Genomic DNA, 22,496 nt, shown 5'->3' on the forward strand with positions numbered 1-22,496 from the left:
CATTATAGTTCTCCTAAAGTAATTCTTCTTCCAACACCAACAATATCGTGCATTATGTTTGCTCATGTCTTCCTTAAATAGAGTGTTTTCTTTTCCTTGTCTTATGTCTGTGGACATAAAACAAGAGATCACATTAACAGGTTAACAGACAGCTCAACCCATTTGTAGTTATATACTGTACAGGCAGACTGACAGCTAAACTGAAGGATCTAAAAATATAAGTAACCTATACTAGTTCATTGAATTTTAATGAATTAACTGACACAAATACATTTCTGTTTGGATCACTGACAAACAGAGAATGTTACATTATATTTACGTTATGTTACATTTACAGAAATATTTCATTCATAGGGAATAATGTTTGTAAAAGGCTATGTGACCTGATTTTAGGGGTATTCTTCACTAATTATATTCAACTTCACCAGGGAATATTTTTCCATACAGTGAGGTCACTTATTACAGCACAAGCTCTACTTTTTTCGGCTAATTGTGGTGTGTCATATACTCTGCGGGATTACCTCGAACTATAACACATCCCGAGTGAGATGATGCGTATCAATTAAAATCTTATCGTTATTGTTAAATGCTGGAAACAAATCCTTATGAGTTAAGTCTAAAATGTACAGACTACGTTTAAGCAAGAACAGTTTAAAGGACAAAGGAAAGAAAGGAGGAGGTAAGGGAAAAGAAAAGAAGTAAGGGTGAGATAAGAGGTAAGGGAAAGATCTAACTTGATTCACCAATCAAATGAATGATGTGATAATTTTTACAACAACTCTCGACAAAGTTTTCCCATACATCTGGGCTGTACCTGAAACTGTGTCACAGGGCTAACAGTGTTATTATGGGAGAACCATTTTCATTTCCCACTTGTCCTCTCAGTCTCCCTCCCTCCCTCCCTTCTCTTGTGTCTCTTCTGAATGTCTCTCCTCCCATGTTTTCCAATACAGCAAGTGGAGGAGAGCACTCTTTCCCACACACTTGGTGTGTGCTTCACATTAGAGCTTCATCTCTCAGTCACTCTGTCCTCCTTAGTCCCAGAAACTCCAGCAAAACTCCAGCACTTCCTACTCTACCCTACCGCTGCTTCCAGGGCAAACCACACCGCCCCAGCTCTGCACTGACAACCGAAGAACAAACACCGGTCTAAAGAGGTATGTGACAAAAATCCTTACTTTTTTATTCTGTTTTATAATGTATTGAAGTGCTGGCTGTTTTAATTGTAGTACCTGTAGCTCTGAAGTGAAAGTTAATCTAATTTTGATCCCTTCATTAACTCTTTGAATAAAAAGAAGAAAATATTAACATTATATAATATTAAAAAACAACAACACAAAACATGAACATAAAGAGATACATGCTTTCATTTTTTCCTTCAATACCACGGAGGGCTCACAACACTGAAGAAATACATTTAAAAAGTTCAACATATTTAAAATAAAAATTTCAAAATCTGTGCAAATAAAACCAAAACTATTGGCATGAAACCACTAAAGGTAAACACCTGTTTTCATTGGGTTGGATTGGCCCTATAGATAGGGATAATATTAACGTACACTACTACTGAAAAACTTTAACTATCTCTTGTATATTTAAATATCATGTTTTCAAGTTCTTGAGGTTAAATGTCAAACAATATATTAATTTTATTATTTTTTGCTTCATAAAAAAAGCAAACACACTCAACTCCCATAGTTTGATAGCACCTTCTTAGCTACCTAAAGCTAACATCTGTTTCATTAGCTCTACTGAACAATGGTGTTGGATAAACAGAGACCGAAAAACACTGATATATGCACAAATAAAGCGATTCATGAAAATTGGTTTCATTTAAAGACCATATTGAGGCTGACATTCAGGCTACGTGCACAACAAAAGTACATCACCAGTACAACTAGACCTTCTGTAGGTAGAAGATCAGTCCATAAAGAGCAGAATGCTAATACAGAAGACTCCACCAGAAAAATGCATGTTCATCTGGGAAACAAAAGACCATGACCACCATGAATTGTACCTCTGCAAAGCAAAGAAAAATGTTATATTAAAAAGACCGTAACTGTAACTTGTTTAAATCAGATGACTGAAGGCTCACATTAGCTTGAACCAAACTTTAGATTGCACGTTTTGAATCCAGAAATGAATCTATCAGCCCTGTTGGCAAGTCAACACACAATCTATTTGCACTAATGCACATATATGGGTTTACTACAGCAGGATGCAGCGTTTCAGGGAAGGAATTCACATACGCACCATGAAGGCAAAGAGGAAAGTGGAAGAGATCTCCAAAGAGGACGTCCAGGCTTTCCTCAAGAAGAATGCCTTTGTGCTCTTCACAGTTGGGGCAGTTATCGTAGGTGTGTATGCCTCTAAATGAAAATGTCTCAGACTTTATTAACAGTCTACATTTCCATACATATAACACAAGTTCTGTCTGTAGGTATTGTTCTGGGATTCGCGCTCCGCCCGTATAAGATGTCCTTTCGAGAAGTGAAGTACTTTTCATTTCCCGGAGAGCTGCTAATGAGAATGCTTCAGATGCTTGTTCTCCCCTTACTGATCTCCAGTCTAATAACAGGTAAAACACATTCTTACAGTATGTCATACTTGTAACCAATTTATCAATGGATATCAAACCTGTTAACTTTACTTTTTTCTGCGTTGTTTGAGGTATGATTCAGTTTCGCTTCAGTTTTCTTCCATGTTCATGTGATATGAACAGTGATCGATTGTATGATCTCTCACCACTTTATGGTCAGTTGTCACTTTAGTGTCATGTCTTCATTAGCCCACACAATGCACTTAACTTTAACATACACTACCAGTCAAAAGTTTGGACACACCTTCTCATTTAATGGTTTTTCTTTATTTTCATGACCATTTACATTGCAGATTCTCACTGAAGACATCAAAGCTATGAATGAACACATATGGAATTATGTAGTGAACAAAAAAGTGTGAAATTACTCAAAACAGGGTTAACCCTTGTCAGGGTTCAATTGTGGAATATCTTGCCTTCTTAATGGAGTTAAGACCATCAAAAGTGTTGTGCAGAAGTCAGGTTGCTACACAGCTGACAGCTCTATTTTACAGCTGTTAAAATTCATATTATGGCAAGAACCAATCACCTAAGTAAAGAGAAACAACAGTCCATCATTACTTTAAGAACTGAAGGCCAGTCAGTCCTCAAAATTGCAAACACTTTGAATGTGTCCCCAAGTACAATCGCAAAAACCTTTAAGCGCTACGACAAAACTGGCTCACATGAGGACCACCCCAGGAAAGGAAGACCAAGAGTCACCTTTGCTGCTGAGGATAAGTTCATCCGAGTCACCAGCCTCAGATGTCGCAAGTTAAATGCCCCTCAGATTAGAGCCCAGAGAAATGCCACCCAGAGTTCTAGTAGCAGACGCATCTCTACATCAACTGTTCAAAGGAGACTGCGCAAATTATTAGACCAGTGGAAATCTCTGCTTTGGTCTGATGAGTCCAAATTTGAGATCTTTGGTTCCACCCGCCGTGTCTTTGTGCGATGCAGTAAAGGTGAACGGATGCTCTCTACATGCATGGCTCCCACCGTGAAGCATGGAGGAGGCGTGATGGTGTGAGGGTGCTTTGCTGGTGAGACTGTTGGGGATTTATTCAAAATTGAAGGCACACTGAACCAGCATGACTACCACAGCATCCTGCAGTGACATGCCATCCCGTCCAGTTTGCGTTTAGTTGGACCATCATTTATTTTTCAACAGGACAATGACCCCAAACACACCTCCAGGCTGTGTAAGGGCTATTTGACCAAGAAGGAGAGTGATGGAGTGCTGTGCCAGATGACCTGGCCTCCACAGTCACCTGACCTAAACCCAATCGAGATGGTTTGGGATGAGATGCAACGCAGAGTGAAGGCAAAAGGGCCAACAAGTGCTCATCTCTGGGAACTCCTTCAAGACATGCATTGCGAGAAGAGTGTGCCAAGCAGTAATCAAAGCAAAGGGTGGCTATTTTGAAGAATCTAAAATAGAAAACATGTTTTGAGTAATTTCACACTTTTTTGTTCACTACATAATTCCATATATGTTCATTCATAGCTTTGATGCCTTCAGTAAGAATGTGCAATGTAAATAGTCATGAAAATAAAGAAAAGATATTAAATGAGAAGGTGTGTCCAAACGTTTGACTGGTAGTGTAGACTAACAGAGCTGATGTTTTTTTTATTTAGTTCATGTTTTACAAATTCAGCAAGTCAGTAAACAGGTTAGAAGTCTGTTTTTATTGTGGACCAGTCACTCATGATTTGATCCAGATGTTCAGAAGAATCTTTAAGGAAACCTGATAATATCCTCTGAACAATTTTGGATTTTCCAAAGATTGCTGCGTAATTATTATTATTTTAAAACCAGATGCTTAGTTCTTTGACTGAGAGTTATGGTAACTGGAGAAACAAAGTATTTTTCAAATCAAGATCGAGATCCAAGTCTCAGATCGGTGTAATGACACAAAAAAGATTAGACTTGGTGGTGCTGGGATAGAATGACAGTTCAGTAGAGCTGGTTCACAGGAAGGTCATCTTCACAACCCAGTAACCTCACCTCCAGCTTGATTAGGAGACTCCCACTGATTCAGATAAAGAGAACACTTCAGATCTCTTCAGTTTAAATCAGTGACAGAAGGTGCTTCATCCTGGTGTCCTCAAACTGCACGTGGGTCTGTTCTCATGGTTTGCAGCAGTGGGCTTTTGCTCTGCCACTTTAGAAAACACTGCAAAAGAGACAGTGGAAAGTTTAGAAGAGATTCAATTTAAGAAGACAGAACTGTAAAAAAGAATTACAAGTTACAGAACATACCTCTCATATTTGGTTAGGGTTAGGGTTAAGAAAAGGTCGGTCTTACTTTAAATACTCCCTTTCAGTATCTGAACTATTTATCTCAGCATTGACACCGACTGTATGGTAGCTTCCCGTCTACTGGTCTTTGTGTTATTTATGCGCAGAGAGATTCTTTTACTGATCACTGAGCTGAGACATAACTGGAAAATAATTAGCCTTTGAATAGACTTACTGTACTGTAAAATCTGTTTCAACTTGGAAAAATAACAGAAGCTATAACCAGAAATGTTGAGATTTTTGTTTTTTATAGAGTTGTGCATTGGCACTGATTCTTTTTTGACTTAGTTTGTAATTTACCACAGGTTTACGTTATGGCCGTCAATTTTAATCATTTAATCTTTGTTTCTTCTTCCATAAGTTTGATGAGCATTGGTTCTGAATCTTACAATACGTACAAATTTAGTTGCTATAGAGAGAAAGCCAAACAGGGGTTGGATTTCAGAGCTGAAGATAAATAAATAAATTCTTGTCCATCCAAGCCTTGAGTGTGCCCTAATTCCCAGTCACCTACTGTATCATTGACTATGCAAACTTTCAGAACCCCTGGAAGCCAAAGAACTCTCCAATATTATACATCGAGCTTCTGTGCAAAGGTTTTCACTTTCAGTTGGATCCATTAACCGAGCAACAATGGCCTCTTAAACATACAGAAATACAGCTTTGTTTCACAATCTTTTGTTTCATAACCAGAAAAACCTTCCACAAACACAAGGATTAGGATCCATATGCAGTCGCGGAGGCTGATCAGTGGTTTACTAGCAAAAGTGAGTGTACAAAAGCTTCCACGCTGTCAGGCAGAATCAGTTCAAATCAGGTAAGGCGGTCAAACAAATCTGTGAAGCAGCAGGATACATCCAAAGTTTAAAAGGTAGTCAGGATTCAAGAAATCAAAACTGGAAAAACTGGAAGGCTCAAACAAAGAACGCCGAATAAATACACAAGTACAGGATAAGAAGATAAGAAGACAGGATATCAAGACATGGGTGACACTATTTAGGGTAGAACCATAAAAACAGGTGGGAAACAACAATGTTAGGAAGTAAAGTTGGGGGGCGGCTGTGGCCTGGAGGTAGAGCGGGTCGTCCACAAATCAGATCACGAATTGGTGGTTCAATCCCCGGTTCGATCCCCTCCAGTCTGCATGTTGAAGTGTCCTTGGGCAAGATACTGGACCCCAAATTGCTCCAGAGGCTGTGCCATCAGTGTGTCAATGGGTGAATGTAAAGCGCTTTGAGTGGTTGGAAGACTAGAAAGACGCTATATAAGTACAGTCCATTTACCATTTACCATAAAGTTACTGATATGATAATGAGAGGGGAGAATTACAAAATAAAACAGGAAATACTAAACAAGAAACCCAAAACTATGACTGACCTGACTGCTACACAATCAATACATAATCTACTAAATGGTTAAAATAAAACTGGACAGAGACTTTACCATGGCTTTTTTTTTTTGTTTGTTTTCTTTTAATAATCAGATATCAACTGCCTTTCCACTCTGTGTCCTTTAGGAATGGCAGCTTTGGACAGCAAAGCCTCAGGAAAGATGGGCATGAGAGCCGTGATTTACTACATGACGACAACCTTCATCGCAGTCTTCATTGGCATCATAATCGTCCTCATCATCCACCCAGGAAAAGGATCAAAAGATGAGTTTGGAAAGCAGCAGACCATAGAGCAAGTCAGTCCTGCTGATGCCTTCTTAGATCTGATCAGGTAGTCTGCATAGAGGAACAATAACATTCACAGAGTTTGACTCCATCTGGCCAACATCATCACTTAATCACTGTGATTTCTCATTTCAGAAATATGTTTCCACCAAACCTGGTCCAGGCCTGCACACAGCAAGTAAGCTTTACTAAAATCACATTGCTTACATTCATGAGCTCTTTGAAAAGGTTGAGTTTTGGTAAGCAAACACTGCAGACTTTATCAGCATTAATGGACTGCAATCTGCTTGAAGTTTAGACATTTTTTGACAGATGGGAAGTGGGAAGGTAATGGGCCTGAAATATTGGGTAAGATAAGATAAGATAAGATAAGATAAGATAAGATAAGATAAGACAAAGCAGTTGGCTTATCTTATCTTATCTGTTACAGTGTGTAACCCCCCCCCATAACATTTTTGTTCTCCTCTGACACATGCATACAGTCAGATGTCGGATTCTGTTTGGCTTGTTTCACCTCTCATGCATGCTTGTGTATGGAATGTATTAATGTAAGATACAGTGAGACACGGGCACATTTTTTTCTAATAACATGCAACATTTGTCAGTGATTCTTGGCTCTCAGTTTGTTGTGTTTTTGGTTTAGCCAGGAAAGCTAAATCATGAACCCATATTGAACACTGAAGGTGTTACACAGCAAACAACTGCCTATTTACACATCCAGCAACATTAGCATTTATGTCTGTGTCCATACCAATGTCTGTACCAACTCCTGAAATGGAAAAAACCTGTCTCTGTCTCTTGAACCTTGGCTAAATGCTTTACTATGTCCAGCTAGTTTCTGACTTTGTCTGTCTGCTGTTTGGTGTTGAGCAGGTAGTGTTCAGTGGATTTATCAGAGCCAAATGATCAAAAATAGCTTCAAATGCGAGTGAGCCCTTTATCATCACATAGTCATTTGATCGATTTTATAATGTAACAATATTGATTAGTGCAGCTCTAAGTTTCACACTTAACTGTGGCTTATGGGTCATCATTAAAGCTACAAAAACACATTTAGACATTTACATATGATCACCCAGTCAGTGTCAGTCCAATTTAAAGAAAACACAGAGCTGGGCTCAAGCACTGTCTCCACAGACATCATGTTATCTAACTGGAGTTGAGACACAGTATAGTGTTCTTGTTCAGTGCTGCTGTGTGTGTTAATGTGTATAAATGGTTAGCTCTTAAAACTAATGAGCAGTTGGCACTTGCATGGTAGCTAAAGCCATCAGTGTATGAATGTTTGTGAATGAGTGAATGAGAAATGTAGTGTAAAAGAGCTTTGAGTGGTCGCAAGACTAGAAAGGTGTTATATAAGTACAGACCATTTACCATTTAGCTATGACTCACTATAATGCTCCATCTTATGCTTTAACATGACTGGCACCACACTTTCATGAGATAAAGAAATTATTCTAGCCATATAAGCCAGGCTCACTTTTAGCTAATGGTCAGCAACCACCACAGTGCCAATGTTTTTGTGATCCAACTATTTATTTTGCTTAATTGACCAGATTCTTTTCACACAAACAAGATTATATGAACTGGTTCATACTGAAGTAAAACTGCACCAACTCCACCAACTCCAACCAACTCCAGAATGAACTGAAAATTAGCACAAGCCCAGCGTGAATATGTCCTTGTGTTTTTGTTAAGCACAATTTAATAATCACCAAAGAAGGATGAATGTTCAGGGGATGTATCCTCAGAGGGACATGAATATCCACAGCAAATCTCATAATGCAGAAAGTTTTCAGTTTTTCCTGAACAAAGAGGAAGTTGAGCTGAGAGTAGTGCTTGTTGAAAAAACACTGGCTCTCTAAAACACTGGAATAAGTATAACCTGAATTTTCCACTTTAATGAAAAAGTCTTTTTATCAGTAGTATGGATGACACAAAATATTATTTAACTCAAATTATTATCACCCGATTGCTACAGGTCTATCAGACTCCACTGGTATAATCTCAATACTTTTATTGTCTTGTTTTCTAGTTCAAAACCAAATATGGAAAGCGGGTAGTCCATGTGACGATGACAGTGAATGACACCCTCTTCAACTCCACCAACGGTACCCAGGAGTTCATGGAGATTACCCGGGAGGAAGTGATCCCAGTGCCGGGTCAGGTGAATGGGGTCAACGCCCTCGGGTTGGTGGTCTTCTCCATGTGCTTTGGTCTAATAATTGGCAACATGAAGGAGCAGGGCCAGCTCCTGAGGGATTTCTTTGACAGCCTCAATGAAGCTATCATGCGTCTGGTCGCCATCATCATGTGGTAAGACTACCAGATCAGATCTTTGGTGGGAGGTGTTTTCTTGTTGAGCAAATGTTACCATCACGCTTATCTTCGCTGTTCCTCTCCTCCTGTCAGGTATGCTCCTGTTGGTATCCTGTTCCTGATTGCAGGAAAGATTGTGGAGATGGATGATCTGACACAGATGGGTGGCCAGCTGGGCATGTATACCATCACAGTTATCATTGGCTTACTGATCCATGCTGTTCTTATTCTTCCCACTCTTTATTTTGTCATCACTCGGCAAAACCCCTTCATCTTCATTGCTGGGCTCCTGCAAGCTTTGGTAACGGCCTTGGGGACCTCGTCGAGGTGAGTCATGTCCAACACTACCACACTAAAAACAAATGAATAACAATTATTCCATGAAACAAAGAGTCTAGCACGTTGGGAGCTGATCCCACACTTACACACAAAGATGGATCCATCACATCCTGATCACTTCATCTCAGCCTTTGCAATATTTGCATCCATGCTGCTTGTGTACAGGCAAGAAACGTGGTAAGGTGGAAATAGTAAAAAGATAGAAAATAGAAAATAATGAAAATAAATGCCTCGTGTTTGGTAAATAATTGGTGGTAATTTCATAGAAGTAAAATAGTTGTTAATTATGTCATATTTCACTCCCATAGTGTCAGTGTTTAGATCTGTGATCCTGGCCCTGGTATGACTTGGTCTAGGCATTTCTTTCATTTGTGTCTGAATATTGTGAATTTCTTAAAGCAGGTATGCAATACAGGAACATAGTTTGATAGTAGGATAAATTTCATGCATCTCTGACTCTGGTTTTGGTTTTCAGACATGTATCCATTCATCGTTACACCATTTAACCTATAAATCACTGGACAAACCTAGCAACATGTACAAACAGCATAACTAAGACATCTTAGGAGTTGCATAGTTTTATTCTGTTTGCTGTCTGTGTTAAACTAGGCTAAACATGCCACACAATGCTCTCCGATCTGAATGTGACTTTTATGGCAAACAAGTAGTGGTAACACCTACAAATGCATCTTAAAGTTTACCTGACTACACTGAATCATACGTTACTTCCTGGTTAAGGTTACTGAAAGACAGACACAGAAACAATCATAATCTGATAACTTATGCAAATAGAGTGCTACTGAGATATGAACCCTTTGAACAGTTCTCATATATGTCTGAACTAAATGTACTGTACACAGCTGATCCGACAAAGGCACTTAAAGTCATGAATAAGGAGCACCACTGCTTAAAGCTACTGATTCGATCAGTGAAAATGGTGTTTCAGGCCAGATTTGTTCGCACATGTACTGAACACCTCTAGACTAGGATGTTAGCAACCCCTGCATTTGACTGTGGAGGCCTTAAACAGGTCCTTCAGCAACAGACTGCTACTCCCACCATGTAAGAAGGAGATCTACCACAGGTCCTTCATTCCAACAGCTGTAAGAACAGCTATTCTTATCTTAGTCTGAGGTTAATACAGAACTGATGGTAGAAATACAGTCAGAATCCTAGAACATCATGAACATTCACTGAAGTACAGCACAGACTAAAGATCACTGAAGATGAATCTTTAAACCGACCCGCACCACTCTATTCAAGCAAAGTGATTTGTGAACTCCTCTGCTAAAGTGTAAAATCTAAGACTGTTCCCTCAAACTGTTTATTCATCTCCCAGCTCAGCCACTCTCCCTGTCACCTTTAAATGTCTGGAAGAGAACAACAAAATTGACAAGAGAATCACACGCTTCGTGCTTCCCGTCGGTGCCACCATCAACATGGATGGAACAGCTCTTTATGAGGCGCTGGCAGCCATCTTCATCGCCCAGGTCAACAACATGGAGATGAACTTTGGTCAGATCATCACCATCAGGTAAAAGATTGACTAAAAACAGCTGATGCATGTTTTGTTGTCTGTCAGTAAGATATATGCACAACTGTGTGTGTCTGTGTGTTTCTCCTGAAGTATTACAGCGACTGCAGCCAGTATTGGAGCTGCTGGCATCCCTCAGGCAGGCCTGGTCACTATGGTGATTGTACTGACCTCTGTCGGACTTCCTACTGATGACATCACTCTCATCATTGCTGTCGATTGGTTCCTGTGAGTGGCTCCCTGTACCATGAGCATGAGAACAGTAATTCAGTAACATCTGCGTAGCTGTACAGTCGCTGTAACTCACATCAGCCATCTATGTCATCTTAAAGGTCAGAAGCAGCTCTGGATCTACTACCACCTAGTGACACACTTCTGCTGACTCCCTGGAGTCTTGTTCTACATCTTCCCTTTTGTATTGAATATTTTTTGCAATGAGTTTTAACATAGAAACATAATTAGGTTTCCCAAATTAATCATTTCAATTAGAATACCCTTCCCAGAAATTACTCAGCTAACTGGGGTAATAAGAAAAAAAACCTTCTCTCCTTTAACTAGGATGGACCAAATCTGAATCTCTGTCAGAGCCTTCCTTCAGGAGGATGAGTCTTTCAAACACCGAACACAAGAAAGTAGAGTGTCTAATGAATACAGGCCTATACCTTCTAAAGTGGAAAGCCTAAAGGTCTAAATGGAGGTTTAAATAATTCTGGCCTTATCATGGAAAAGTTCATTAAGACTAGTGGTATGTCCCAGTTCGAATACTTCTGTTAGTACACTTCTATGTAGTACATGGTACAATGGTGACCACTGACCACACTTCATTGTGTTCTCCTTTTTGTCTGATTCTCAGAACGTTACCTCTGTGAATGAGTGGTCTGAAAGCATCAACTTCCTTTGAGATTATCTAATTTTTCTGCAAACAACAACTTTTGCCATCAGAAAACTGTCGGAGACACACCTAAATACTGAAAAGGTCAAGCTTAGGGTTAGCCTAAGTAGCTAAACTTTAACTTCAACCTTTCAAACCTTCCAGTCATAAGTCACAAAACTGTTTTGTTTGGTGACTTGTGAGTGTTCGCTGTCCTCAAATATGGCTGGCGTTACCTGTGTACCCTCCATGTTTTCCCATTTATTTGCCCTTTGATTCAGTATTTTTCTTTTTCGGGTGTAGGGACCGCCTGCGTACCACGACCAATGTCTTGGGGGACTCAATCGGAGCCGGCATTGTGGAATTCCTGTCTCGACACGAGCTGCGCAGCAAAGACGTGGAGATGGGAAACTCTGTGCTGGAGGAGAAGGAGAGGAAGAAACCTTACAAGCTCATCTCTCAGGACAGTGATTTTGAAAATGACAAACGTGCTCACAGTGAATCAAACATGTAGTCTGCTTCAACATCTGCCACATCTGTTAACACATTCAAACACTTACAGCTGGTTCTGTTCTGAAGAGTAGGGACCTAATTGTGAGGCTAATAGTTTTCCAGTTATTATTCCCCACTTTAAATTTATTAACATCCCTTTATTGTCATTTCCAAGAAGTGAATTTCTTACATTCCTATTTCTTCTAAAGATGATCCTTTAATATATGCATCTGTTATTTGTTTCAAATAGAAGTGCTAGTTTCTGTCATGTTTACTATTTTACTGAATATTTTAACTTCATATTACCCTCATGTAGAAGTTGCTGTAAAAATATGTGCTGGATGTTGGAGTACAAACAGATCATTGTGAGGAAAAAAAGCTTTTGAAGATTTTATGTGAAGAAAAGATATATTCAGACTTTTTACCATTTTGTCATCAGGACATGATTAGCTCAACTTAAATTCAAATCGTCCCAACATTAGTTGGTAATATAGTGGTTATTACAGACATTTTATGATTTCATATTTCAGTGGTACTGACTCTCACACACCTACAGTTGCAAATGGATGTGTGCGCGCACACACATTTACATATTGACTGTGTGTTTTTTTTTTTTTTTTTACCAACGTTAATTTATGGTAGATATTAGACACGTAAATATGTTGCATGATTAAATCATGTTAAAGCCTCTGATTTCATTTTGAAGGTGTGATATTCAAGTTTTGACTGAAATTCAATCTGAGGTTTGTGTTTTTTTTTTTTTTTGGTTTATTATAACTTAAATAAATGAAAAAAAGCCTTTCCTGTCTGTTTCCATTTTATTTCAACCAGCAGTGCTTTAAAGAAACCATCTGTGTTTTTTTGTTATGTCATGTCATGTCATGTTATGTTATGTTATGTTATGTTATGTTATGTTATGTTTTGTTATTAGCATGGCATAGAGGAGAGGTTCTTGGCCTACTGACTAAAGAAACAACCTTAATAGCACAGTCCTCTGTCCTCATTCTACTTGACTTATCAGCTGCCTTTGACACAGTTAACTATCGCATTCTCCTCTCTATTCTCTCAAACATGGGCATCTCTGGCTTGGCTCTTTCCTGGTTTGAATCTTACCTGACAGGGCGCTCATTTAGTGTATCTTGGCTTGGACAGTTGTCCACTTCGCATCACCTCACCACAGGGGTAACCCAGGGGTATTTACACCTCCTTGGGTCCAATTATCCACTCACATGGCTTTTCCTATCACTGCTATGCAAATGACACTCAGCTGTATCTATCATTTCCTCCTTAAGGCCCCTCGATCTCTGCATGGGTCTCTGATTGCCTCTCAGACATCGCCACATGGACAAAGGCACATCACCTTCAGCTGAACTTTTCAAAAACTGAACTTCTGGTCCTCCCAGTCAAACCTACTATACACCACAACATCAACTTTAAAATTGACTTGCCCCCACCAGAGTGTTGAGAAACTTAGGGGTTATGATTGATGACCAACTAACCTTTTCCAATCATGTTGCTTCAGTTGCCCGGTCATGCCGCTTTGTACTTTACAACATCAGAAAAATTGCCCGGTCATGCCGCTTTGTACTTTACAACATCAGAAAAATCCGACCTTACTTAACACAACACGCCACTCAACTCCTGACACAAGCTGTGGTCATTTCAAAACTAAACTACTGTAATGCCCTCTTGAGGGGCCTCCCAGCCTCCACAGTAAAACCTCTTCAGATGATCCAGAACGCAGCGGCGCGCCTGGTCTAAAACCTAAAAGGTCACATGTCACCCCACTGCTCATCGAGCGACGCCTGGCTCTGCCACCTGTTCACTCATGAGAAAGTTACCAATTTAAGAACTGTCACAGCACTTATTGTTGCACTAACGCTTTCTTATCACACTGTACCTTGATTGTTCCCTTTAGTTATGTATGGTAATGTCATCTTTACAGGCTTATCTTGTATAATATAACAGAAATATTCACTTTGATAGTAAAACATCTTATTATGAAATGTCTTTTTTATAACATCATGTTACCCCGGGAAGAACAGTGTTTCGGGTGGTTGACAGAGAACACAAGGAAATCTGTGTCTGTCTTTAAAATGACTGACATCGTTCCTATTAAACTGCATATTAGGTGCTTTTGACCCCAATACATTTATATGAGCACTGATTAAAACGGGAAACAATGATATGATGATGACTTAAGTCATTAGGAACTAATGATGAGTTAGGAAATGACAAAGTCACTCAAAAGTTAGAATGATAGAATATCATATCCATGTCCGTATGATGAGAGCAAAGCACCATGCATGGAAACTAGTTGCAATGTGTGTTTACAGTACAGGTGGGGTGACATGCTCCTTCATTATCATGAAAACACTCTTGTTTGGATAAAGGTTCTCCACTTCAAACTTATGAATGTTTGAACTGGAGGAAAAACAATGTACAGTACTAGTACTTGAGTAAATGTACTTGGTTTACACTAATATGTTAGTGTTGGTCCTGTCATACCACACCTGTCCACTAGTTGCCCTCAGATATTTCTAGATTCTGTGGATCATTTCCTGCCTGCACAGCTTGTCACACACTTCCTGTTGTTCATGTCTGCTAGATTTTACTACTGTAACATCACCTGATCATTAAGTAAACCCACATACACTGTTCTGAGTTTCTAGACCTATTCTCCTTTTACAGATAGTGATTAGGTCTGTGTCATGTATAGCCTTAGAATTTATTCGGATGAACCCATAAAGCATTATATCTATTCTAACACTGAAAATTGGATGAAGATGAAAATGTTGAGGATCTGAAAATCTGTTCTTGGTTTTTTTTTTTTTTTTTTTTTTTGCACAGATACAGAATTTAAAATAGATTTACATGTCTCTTGCTTTAATTTACGAGTCTGCTTGCTATACCATGGTGCTAGCCTTCTTTGTTTAATTGTCTTCTTTTTCAGAGGTGCAATAGAGTCTAGAGTTGTCCGTAATGAGCCTGTAGTACTATGAACAAGATGATCTATTTGTGAGGGGCTAAAGGAAGCAGACAAGTCCTCTGTTACATTGAGACATGGCATTAAATTAAATGCTGAAGGAATCACTTCCTTAAATTTGGCTACAGCACTATCAGATAAACATCTGCTGTAGGAGTTTCTGCACAAAGGCTTATAGTCCGGTAGTATGAACTCAAAGGTTATTAAAGAGGATTCTGTGGAAAGACAATTAGATGATCAATTTCAATGCCATATGAGAGAACAAGATCAAGAGTGTGGTTCAGACAATGAGTCGGTTTATTTACACTCTGACAGAAGCCGATTGAATCTAATAAAGAGATAAATGCAGTACTAAGACTATCATTGTGGTTGTCCATGTGAATACCAAGAAAAATCATTGACTTTTGACTGGTACTGTTTATATATTAAATACAATGTTTTTTTATCGGTACTTAAATATAATGTTTTTTTATTGGTACTGTATGTATATTAAATATAATGTTTTGATTGGTACTTTGGGTATATTAAATATAATGTTTTGATTGGTACTGTGTGTATATTAAATATAATGTTTTGATTGGTACTGTATGTATATTAAATATAATGTTTTGATAGGTACTGTGTGTATGTTAAATATAATGTTTTGATTGGTACTGTATGTATATTAAATATAATGTTTTGATAGGTACTGTATGTATATTAAATAGAATGTTTTGATTGGTACTGTGTGTATATTATATTTAATGTTTTGATTGGTACTGTGTGTATATTAAATATAATGTGTTGATTGGTACTGTGTGTATATTAAATAGAATGTTTTGATTGGTACTGTATGTATATTAAATATAATGTTTTGATTGGTACTGTATGTATATTAAATATAATGTTTTGATAGGTACTGTGTGTATATTAAATATAATGTTTTGATTGGTACTGTGTGTATATTAAATATAATGAAAGGTAAACACAGGTAATGCGTGTCAATCAGAGGGAAACCGAGAGATGGCGACAAGTCAACAGATTGATTTCCACCGCTGGTTAAATCCATGAAGAAGAACAGCCGGGTCTGGTCTGGACATAGTCTGTTCGGAACCTTTGGATACACACGATACGCACTGTGTCTGTTGCTGTGCTGTGGTTGAACACCATGTCGTCCAGTGAGCGCGCAGACCTGGGCCGGGCGCTCTGCGTCATCACCGGGGCTTCTAGAGGCTTTGGTCGGACTACAGCGATAGAGATGTCTCGGTTGGTGAAACCGGGCTCGGTACTCGTCCTGGTGGCCCGCTCCGCTGACGACCTGCGGTCTCTGCAGGCGGAGCTGGCCGAGTCTGAGGCAGGCAAAGCGGGCCTGCTGGTTAAGTGTGTGGTGGCAGATCTGGCTCAGATGGAAGGACCGGAGAGCGTCGTCAGTGCATCTAAAGAAGTCTTCTCTGAGGATCTAGATCACATTATACTGGTTAACAACGCCGGTGAGAAGAAACCTGTAGAGCTAATAACTGTGTTCATAGTTTGAAAGGTCCAGTATATCCTAAAGGTGTTATTTGTCTAGAATACATCAGATGGTAAATTTACTTCATTAAGCAGGGAAGAGTACTTTGTACTGTTTAGAAAACATATGAGGAGCTCATGTAATATGATGCCTTGTTGTAGTTTAAAGTGTCCATAAAGTCAGACTTGATGTTTTTAGTGTTTTTTCCCCATCTGTCCATCTGTCCTCCAGTATCTGTCCAACACTGACGCAAAGTCATGTTTTCAGTGTTTTCAGTGTTTTCAGCTATTCTTCAAGGTCATTCAGTTTGTCATCCTACTACATCCAATGAAACGCTTTCTCTCTTCTGACACCTCCGGAGCGGAGTTATGTTTCTTAGGGACTTTAAACAACACAACAGTAAATTAATTAGAATAGTGTTATTATTATTATTATTATTATTATTATTATTATTAGCAGCAGCATCTCTGTCTACAGTTTGTCGTCTTTAGAGACTATTTGTTTAGTAGAAAGTAGCTCCAATAGAAACACAGTGAGGTCTGTGGGTTATCAGCAGTAACATGGACACTGACTCTGAATATTTTTAAAATGACACTGACTTTGAAATTCAGTTCACCTGTCAGATGATTCTGTACTAAACCAAACTAATTGCATGGATCAATATCATGAGAGAAAATATGTTTACAGTGACACCTTCTTCCTTCTCATCCCAGCCTCTCTGGGAGACGTGTCCCGCTTCGCCAAAAGCTTTACCAACATGGCCGAGGTGGACTCTTACTTGTCCTTCAACGTCAGCTCCTCCCTGTGCCTCACCGCCAGCATCCTGCAGGCTTTCCCACAGCGTCCAGGTCTGCGGCGGACTGTGATCAATGTCACCTCGCTGTGCGCCCTGAAGCCGTTCTGCTCCTGGGTGCTGTACTGCACCGGTAAGGCTGCTCGAGAGATGATGTTCAGGGTTCTGGCAGAAGAGGAGCCGGACCTACGGGTGCTCAACTACTCTCCAGGTGAGGTTTGTCAGCCTGAGACTGAAGCTGAATGGGGAGAATTGAATGAGTTCTCTGTAAAGGAGTTGTGATATTGGATCAGAGCAGACAATCCCTCCAGTCTGCATGTCGTAGTTTTCTTGGGCAAAATACTGAACCCCAAATTGCTCCCGAAGGCTGTGCCATCAGTGTGTGAATGGGTGAATGAGATATGTAGTGTAAAGCACTTTGAGTGGTCAGAAGACTAGAAAGGTGTTATATAGGTACAGTCCATTTTCTCGCCTATATTTAAAAAAAATTGTCTTTAAACGTGACATTACGTTGTACATTCATGAACTAGGGCCTCTGGACACAGACATGCAGTTGGTGGCCAGATCCAGAACAGGTGATCCCAGCCTCAGGAAGACTTTTTCAGACATGTTTGCTGAGGGTCGGCTGCTCACCTGTGAGGCGTCCTGTGTCAAGCTGATGAAGCTGCTGCTGGAAGACACATACACATCAGGAGCTCATGTCGACGTCTTCGACCTCTAGACAGCATGAGTTCTCACAGCCAGGTAGCATTGGGCCAGATTGTTCAGATGTGCCTTGATTTTAACTGAAACTAATTTATACCTTTTTAATGATTTCTGTTAATGACTGCAAATGGAAAAGTTAATTGTTACCTCAGATTGCCCTGTCAGTCTTAAAGTCCCCATGACACAGTAAGCAGAGGGCTGTGTACTTTATCATTTTTATGTTTCCTGCAAAAATGCTCAAATAGGAGGGAGGAATATTGTTTGCCGTTTATAGTAGCCAGTAGTGAGTGTGCACTACACCACCAATGCTATTCATTGCAGCTGGTGCTTTGAGCTAGTGTTAGCATCTACCTTCCAGTAAACCTAGCCGACCCCAGGGCCAAACACAACCTCCAAAAGTGGCCACTGATAGTAACATACTGAGGTGGTTTTCTTGCTGGGTTTAGCTCCCAAGGTTGAGTCAGTCCAGTAATCTAACCATCAGGAAAGCCTGTAAATCACCTCAGTAGTGTAACGTTATCCCCTGTTGCTTTTGAGCCAGATCCAGTCTGGCTGCTGAGCCCGGTTCTGGTGCCTGTTAACAGCAGATTCAGTTAGCATTAGTTAATTAATAGTCAGCTACTTTAGCAAGTAGTTTGGCTAAAGCTATCTGTTCATCATGAAACCCGTAAATTTATTGTGTATAAAGTCTGATCCAGTTTCATCAAAATCAGTGAATAAAGTTCTAAAGTTGTGCTTTTGTACAGTAATCATAGGCCTGGCTATAGATGACTGTAGCAGCCCTCACAGTCACTCTGTCCTGTATCAAACAGTAAGCACTCCTCTCTGGCGGCCTTTTTGTCACTGTTGGTTCAGATACTGGAGGATAGAGCACAGATGGGACAAAAACACTAAAAATATGAAGTCTGACTTTATGGAGACTTTAACTCTGTAGGTTGTAGCCTCTTCCTGTAGCCTTAAACACTAAAAAACAGCTGCTGATCATCACATTTCCATTCAAAACATTCCAGAACAGAAGTTCATTCACACTACAGCCAGTAAAGCTGCCATCAGTAACGTCAGATAGTTTTGGACACGGTAGAAACAACATGTAGGTCCATAAGAGAAGATGGCGTAGACCACAGTTGTGAACTGTGAATGGGACACAAGACACCTCAGCAAAATATTTGCTATGTGGGCCAGATAAAGTACTGCTTTACTTAAGGCCATACTGAGTCATCTCCAGTTCACAGGACAATAATTCAGTGAGACCATATAAATAAACCAATTTTGTTTATGATTGTCATCGGATCAGGTTTGTTAACTGTCATTAGCATCAGAAGGAAGTAACCAAAGTAAAAGCTTTTTCAGATAGATAATGATAGAGCTACATTCATTCATTCAGACACAGCTGGAATCACATGGTTGTGTCTTAACCACAAGATTTCGGTGATGAATAAAAGCTTTTATCAAATACCAAAACTGTAAAGCAGAAACTGTTAGTTTAAAATCCAAATTATATATTTTTTAAAATTGTGTAAACCAAAACCAAAAATGTGAAGTCAAAGAAAATCTTAATAAATTCATCTAGACCAGGTTTTAGTTTTCATTCCTCATTAAGGCCACTGTATTTCAAAACTCGACCAATATCCAAGACCAGAATTATTTTAGTCAAATAAAGTTAAATCCCAGTAAGTTTTTCCTGTTCATTAGAATGGAATAAGTATGTTTCAGCTGTGGCGGTGTGGGCCACAGGTTATGGACTGTTAAAAAACAACAAGAGTCCCAAACCCAAGTGGAACCACCACTAACCTTAGTCTAACCTTAAACTATTACTACCTTAATACCTACCTACTTAATACCTAAACGGTCTCTTGAAAAACACACCGACAATCAATTCAGTTTATTTGCTGTAGTGGTACGTTCAGTTTTCTTGTGCAATGATTGAAGATTAAATTAATTACTTTCAGTAACAAGATAGCTAGGTGAAGAACAACATTTTTAAAAGTTTTAGGTTTTAATTTACTTGTACAGCATCAAATCAGAAGTTTTCCCATGACACTCTACATATGGAGCAGGTCTAGTTTGCATTCTTTATATTATTTACAGAGACCCAACAATTCTCACCATGAGCAAGCACTTGCCCACACGTAACAGTGTGTGAAGGAAAAAAGTCCTTGCCAAATGTCAAGTGGAACAGCACTTGTAGTGGCCGTTTACCAAAGACCCAAGTGCCTAGGCCAATTAGTCACCCACTGCAATCACGAAGAGAGATGAGACTGATCTTGAAGGTTGATTTATTTGAAAATTGATAACTTATAATGGTGCAAAAATCTTTACAAACATCTTAAACTGTTCCACTAGAGGCGGTTCTTAATGTGAAAAAAAGACGTTGACGATCAAAAACTTCAGAGAGTCATTATAGAACCAATTAACCCAATATTTTCCTGCGTCCATGCGCACTAAGACTTGCAAGACGGCATTAACAAAAAAAGCTATATGGTTTAAGTGGCTCTTACAAGCCTGTTCCAGATGTTATCAGATACAGTTATTCAGCACCAAGCTTCTAGCAGCACCAGTTTCATGAATGAATTATGAATTTCACTGTGCTACTCTTGGTGTTACAGAACCTTAAGCCTGAACTGTGACACAGTCCTCTGTTCAGAGGAGAACTTACTGGATCTTCATGCTTCTTTGGTTGATTTTTTTGTCGTATCCACCTTCACTCTGTGATTTATTTAAAGAAGTGTTGCATTCCATAAACTGCTAACTGTATGTCTATGCTAACAGGTGATGACGTTGACGTTTTTTCATATTGATGTTGTGCTCTGAATTCTAACTTTAGTGAAGTCTGCAGGTTATTTTTAAGGTGCCTTACTTGTGATATCGGTTTACGTCCGTTAATGAAATGACATTTTTTTCCTGACTAGTCACATTAGTAAATAGTGAAGTAAAGGGAGTTCAATATGTTCCACTGTTTTCACACATTCCTTAGTGTATAACCTGTTATTTTTATGAATAATATATTATATAAAAAAATATATAAGGAAATTGTTTTGTATGTGCTTATGTTGTTATCCATTTCAGTTGTGTAAACTTGATACTGACATTGAAGCCTGTTATAAGAGTATTACAATGTTACACACAAGGGCACTACATATAAACTCATAATATAGAGGTACCACTTTATAGCAACTTAGATTATTAAGTTTCTAATTATGTCTTTACTGTTATAATTTAATCTAAATAAAATGTTTATTAAAAATTGGCTTGCATTTCTTATTTTCTTTGGTATATGTGTCATATATAGATATACAATGATGTTGGGTAATCTGTATGTTCGTTATGTACAATCTCAAGTCTCTATTTGATCATGTGACAACATGATACAATATACAGTAGCTATAGGGCCCATCATAACTGTGACCAGGCCATTGTAACCTGAGGTTTATCCTCTGTGGACCACGTGTTCAGTAAAATTCCTGACCAATTTAAATAATGATGTGTCGTGTGTAGAAAACAAAAAGCACCACACAGCAGATGGTAGCTGGTAAATAATCCTGCACCCTGAACAGACGTTGATGTAGATGAATGAAGATCTGCAGGACATAGACCAGGACTTTGTCAGCTGAAGTGTTCTGCTTTCTGTTTGTTTGTTTGAGTTGGACTGACAAATCAGCTTTGAGCGGGTTTTGTTTCCATGCAGGTAAACAGTCTGCAAGGGGCCTAAACTGCCTGGAACTCATCAGTTATCATCTGGGGTAACGTTTTATTAACCTTTTTTAAAGTTATATTCATTCATATGTCCATATACAGTATCTGTTTATAGAGGGTAGCAGAGATGTGTAATTTTTCATTATTCTTGCATATCAAATTGCTACTTGGACTGTCTTGGCTCGAATATCCATTATCCGTTCTCCAGATATCCACTTCTACACCAGAAGCTCAGAAACATTGGCCATGGCCACCAGAGGCTATATCATTGTTCGACAATACCCAAAGGGTTCTAAGATTGGCTGGTGAACATAGTGAAGCATTTAGCAGCTCAAGAACCAGATAGTTTTCTCAGGAGTTGGTGGAGACCAAAACAGAGCTAAAAAGAGCACATGAATACTGGACAAGTTTATCATACTAACTTTATATAGTGATGTTGTGTCAGTTTTATATTTACATGATGTTGTTCTGCTGCTGACAAGTGAGCAACGCTAAATAAATTCATTAATGTGCTGCTTGGGCGCAGGCTGTGATCACCTCCACTGTACTGTGCAGAAGTATTTTAAAAGATCTAACAGAGAGGCTGCCACTGAATCTGAGCAGCTCCATTTCCTGTCATGTGTCCCTGACAGATAGCCACAGCTGCTCTGGACCAAAATACCACAGGAGGAACCAACCCAAACAAGGGACCATCACAACACCCACAGACTACCTCTACCT

General features: G+C 39.2%; 2 protein-coding genes across 4 annotated transcripts; both read left to right on the plus strand.

Moving 5' to 3' along the window:
* The first annotated feature begins 893 nt into the window (after positions 1 to 893).
* Positions 894 to 12,831, plus strand: LOC104938174 (excitatory amino acid transporter 1). 2 transcript variants are annotated; one of them, XM_019264156.2, is made up of 10 exons: positions 894 to 1,157; positions 2,218 to 2,357; positions 2,441 to 2,578; positions 6,397 to 6,601; positions 6,691 to 6,733; positions 8,591 to 8,871; positions 8,968 to 9,201; positions 10,553 to 10,747; positions 10,841 to 10,975; positions 11,922 to 12,831. In XM_019264156.2, the coding sequence occupies exons 2-10, from the start codon at positions 2,219 to 2,221 to the stop codon at positions 12,130 to 12,132; spliced, it is 1,581 nt and encodes a 526-aa protein (XP_019119701.1). In that variant the 5' UTR covers positions 894 to 1,157; position 2,218; the 3' UTR covers positions 12,133 to 12,831. The 2 variants fall into 2 exon arrangements, with proteins under 2 accessions (XP_019119701.1, XP_019119693.1); XM_019264148.2 differs by having other exon boundaries at positions 895 to 1,157; positions 2,215 to 2,357; positions 11,922 to 12,830.
* A 3,254-nt stretch (positions 12,832 to 16,085) lies between these two features.
* spra (sepiapterin reductase a) lies at positions 16,086 to 22,493 on the plus strand. 2 transcript variants are annotated; one of them, XR_002042297.2, is made up of 5 exons: positions 16,086 to 16,565; positions 17,299 to 17,589; positions 17,909 to 18,122; positions 21,769 to 21,823; positions 22,409 to 22,493. XR_002042297.2 is itself a non-coding variant. In XM_010754532.3 (3 exons), the coding sequence occupies exons 1-3, from the start codon at positions 16,244 to 16,246 to the stop codon at positions 18,097 to 18,099; spliced, it is 804 nt and encodes a 267-aa protein (XP_010752834.1). In that variant the 5' UTR covers positions 16,086 to 16,243; the 3' UTR covers positions 18,100 to 21,266. The 2 variants fall into 2 exon arrangements, 1 of the variants encoding a protein (XP_010752834.1); XM_010754532.3 differs by lacking the exons at positions 21,769 to 21,823; positions 22,409 to 22,493 and having other exon boundaries at positions 17,909 to 21,266.
* The last annotated feature ends 3 nt before the right edge of the window (positions 22,494 to 22,496 follow it).

Source organism: Larimichthys crocea, chromosome IV, assembly GCF_000972845.2.
Source record: "Larimichthys crocea isolate SSNF chromosome IV, L_crocea_2.0, whole genome shotgun sequence".
Taxonomy (NCBI): Eukaryota; Metazoa; Chordata; class Actinopteri; family Sciaenidae; genus Larimichthys; species Larimichthys crocea.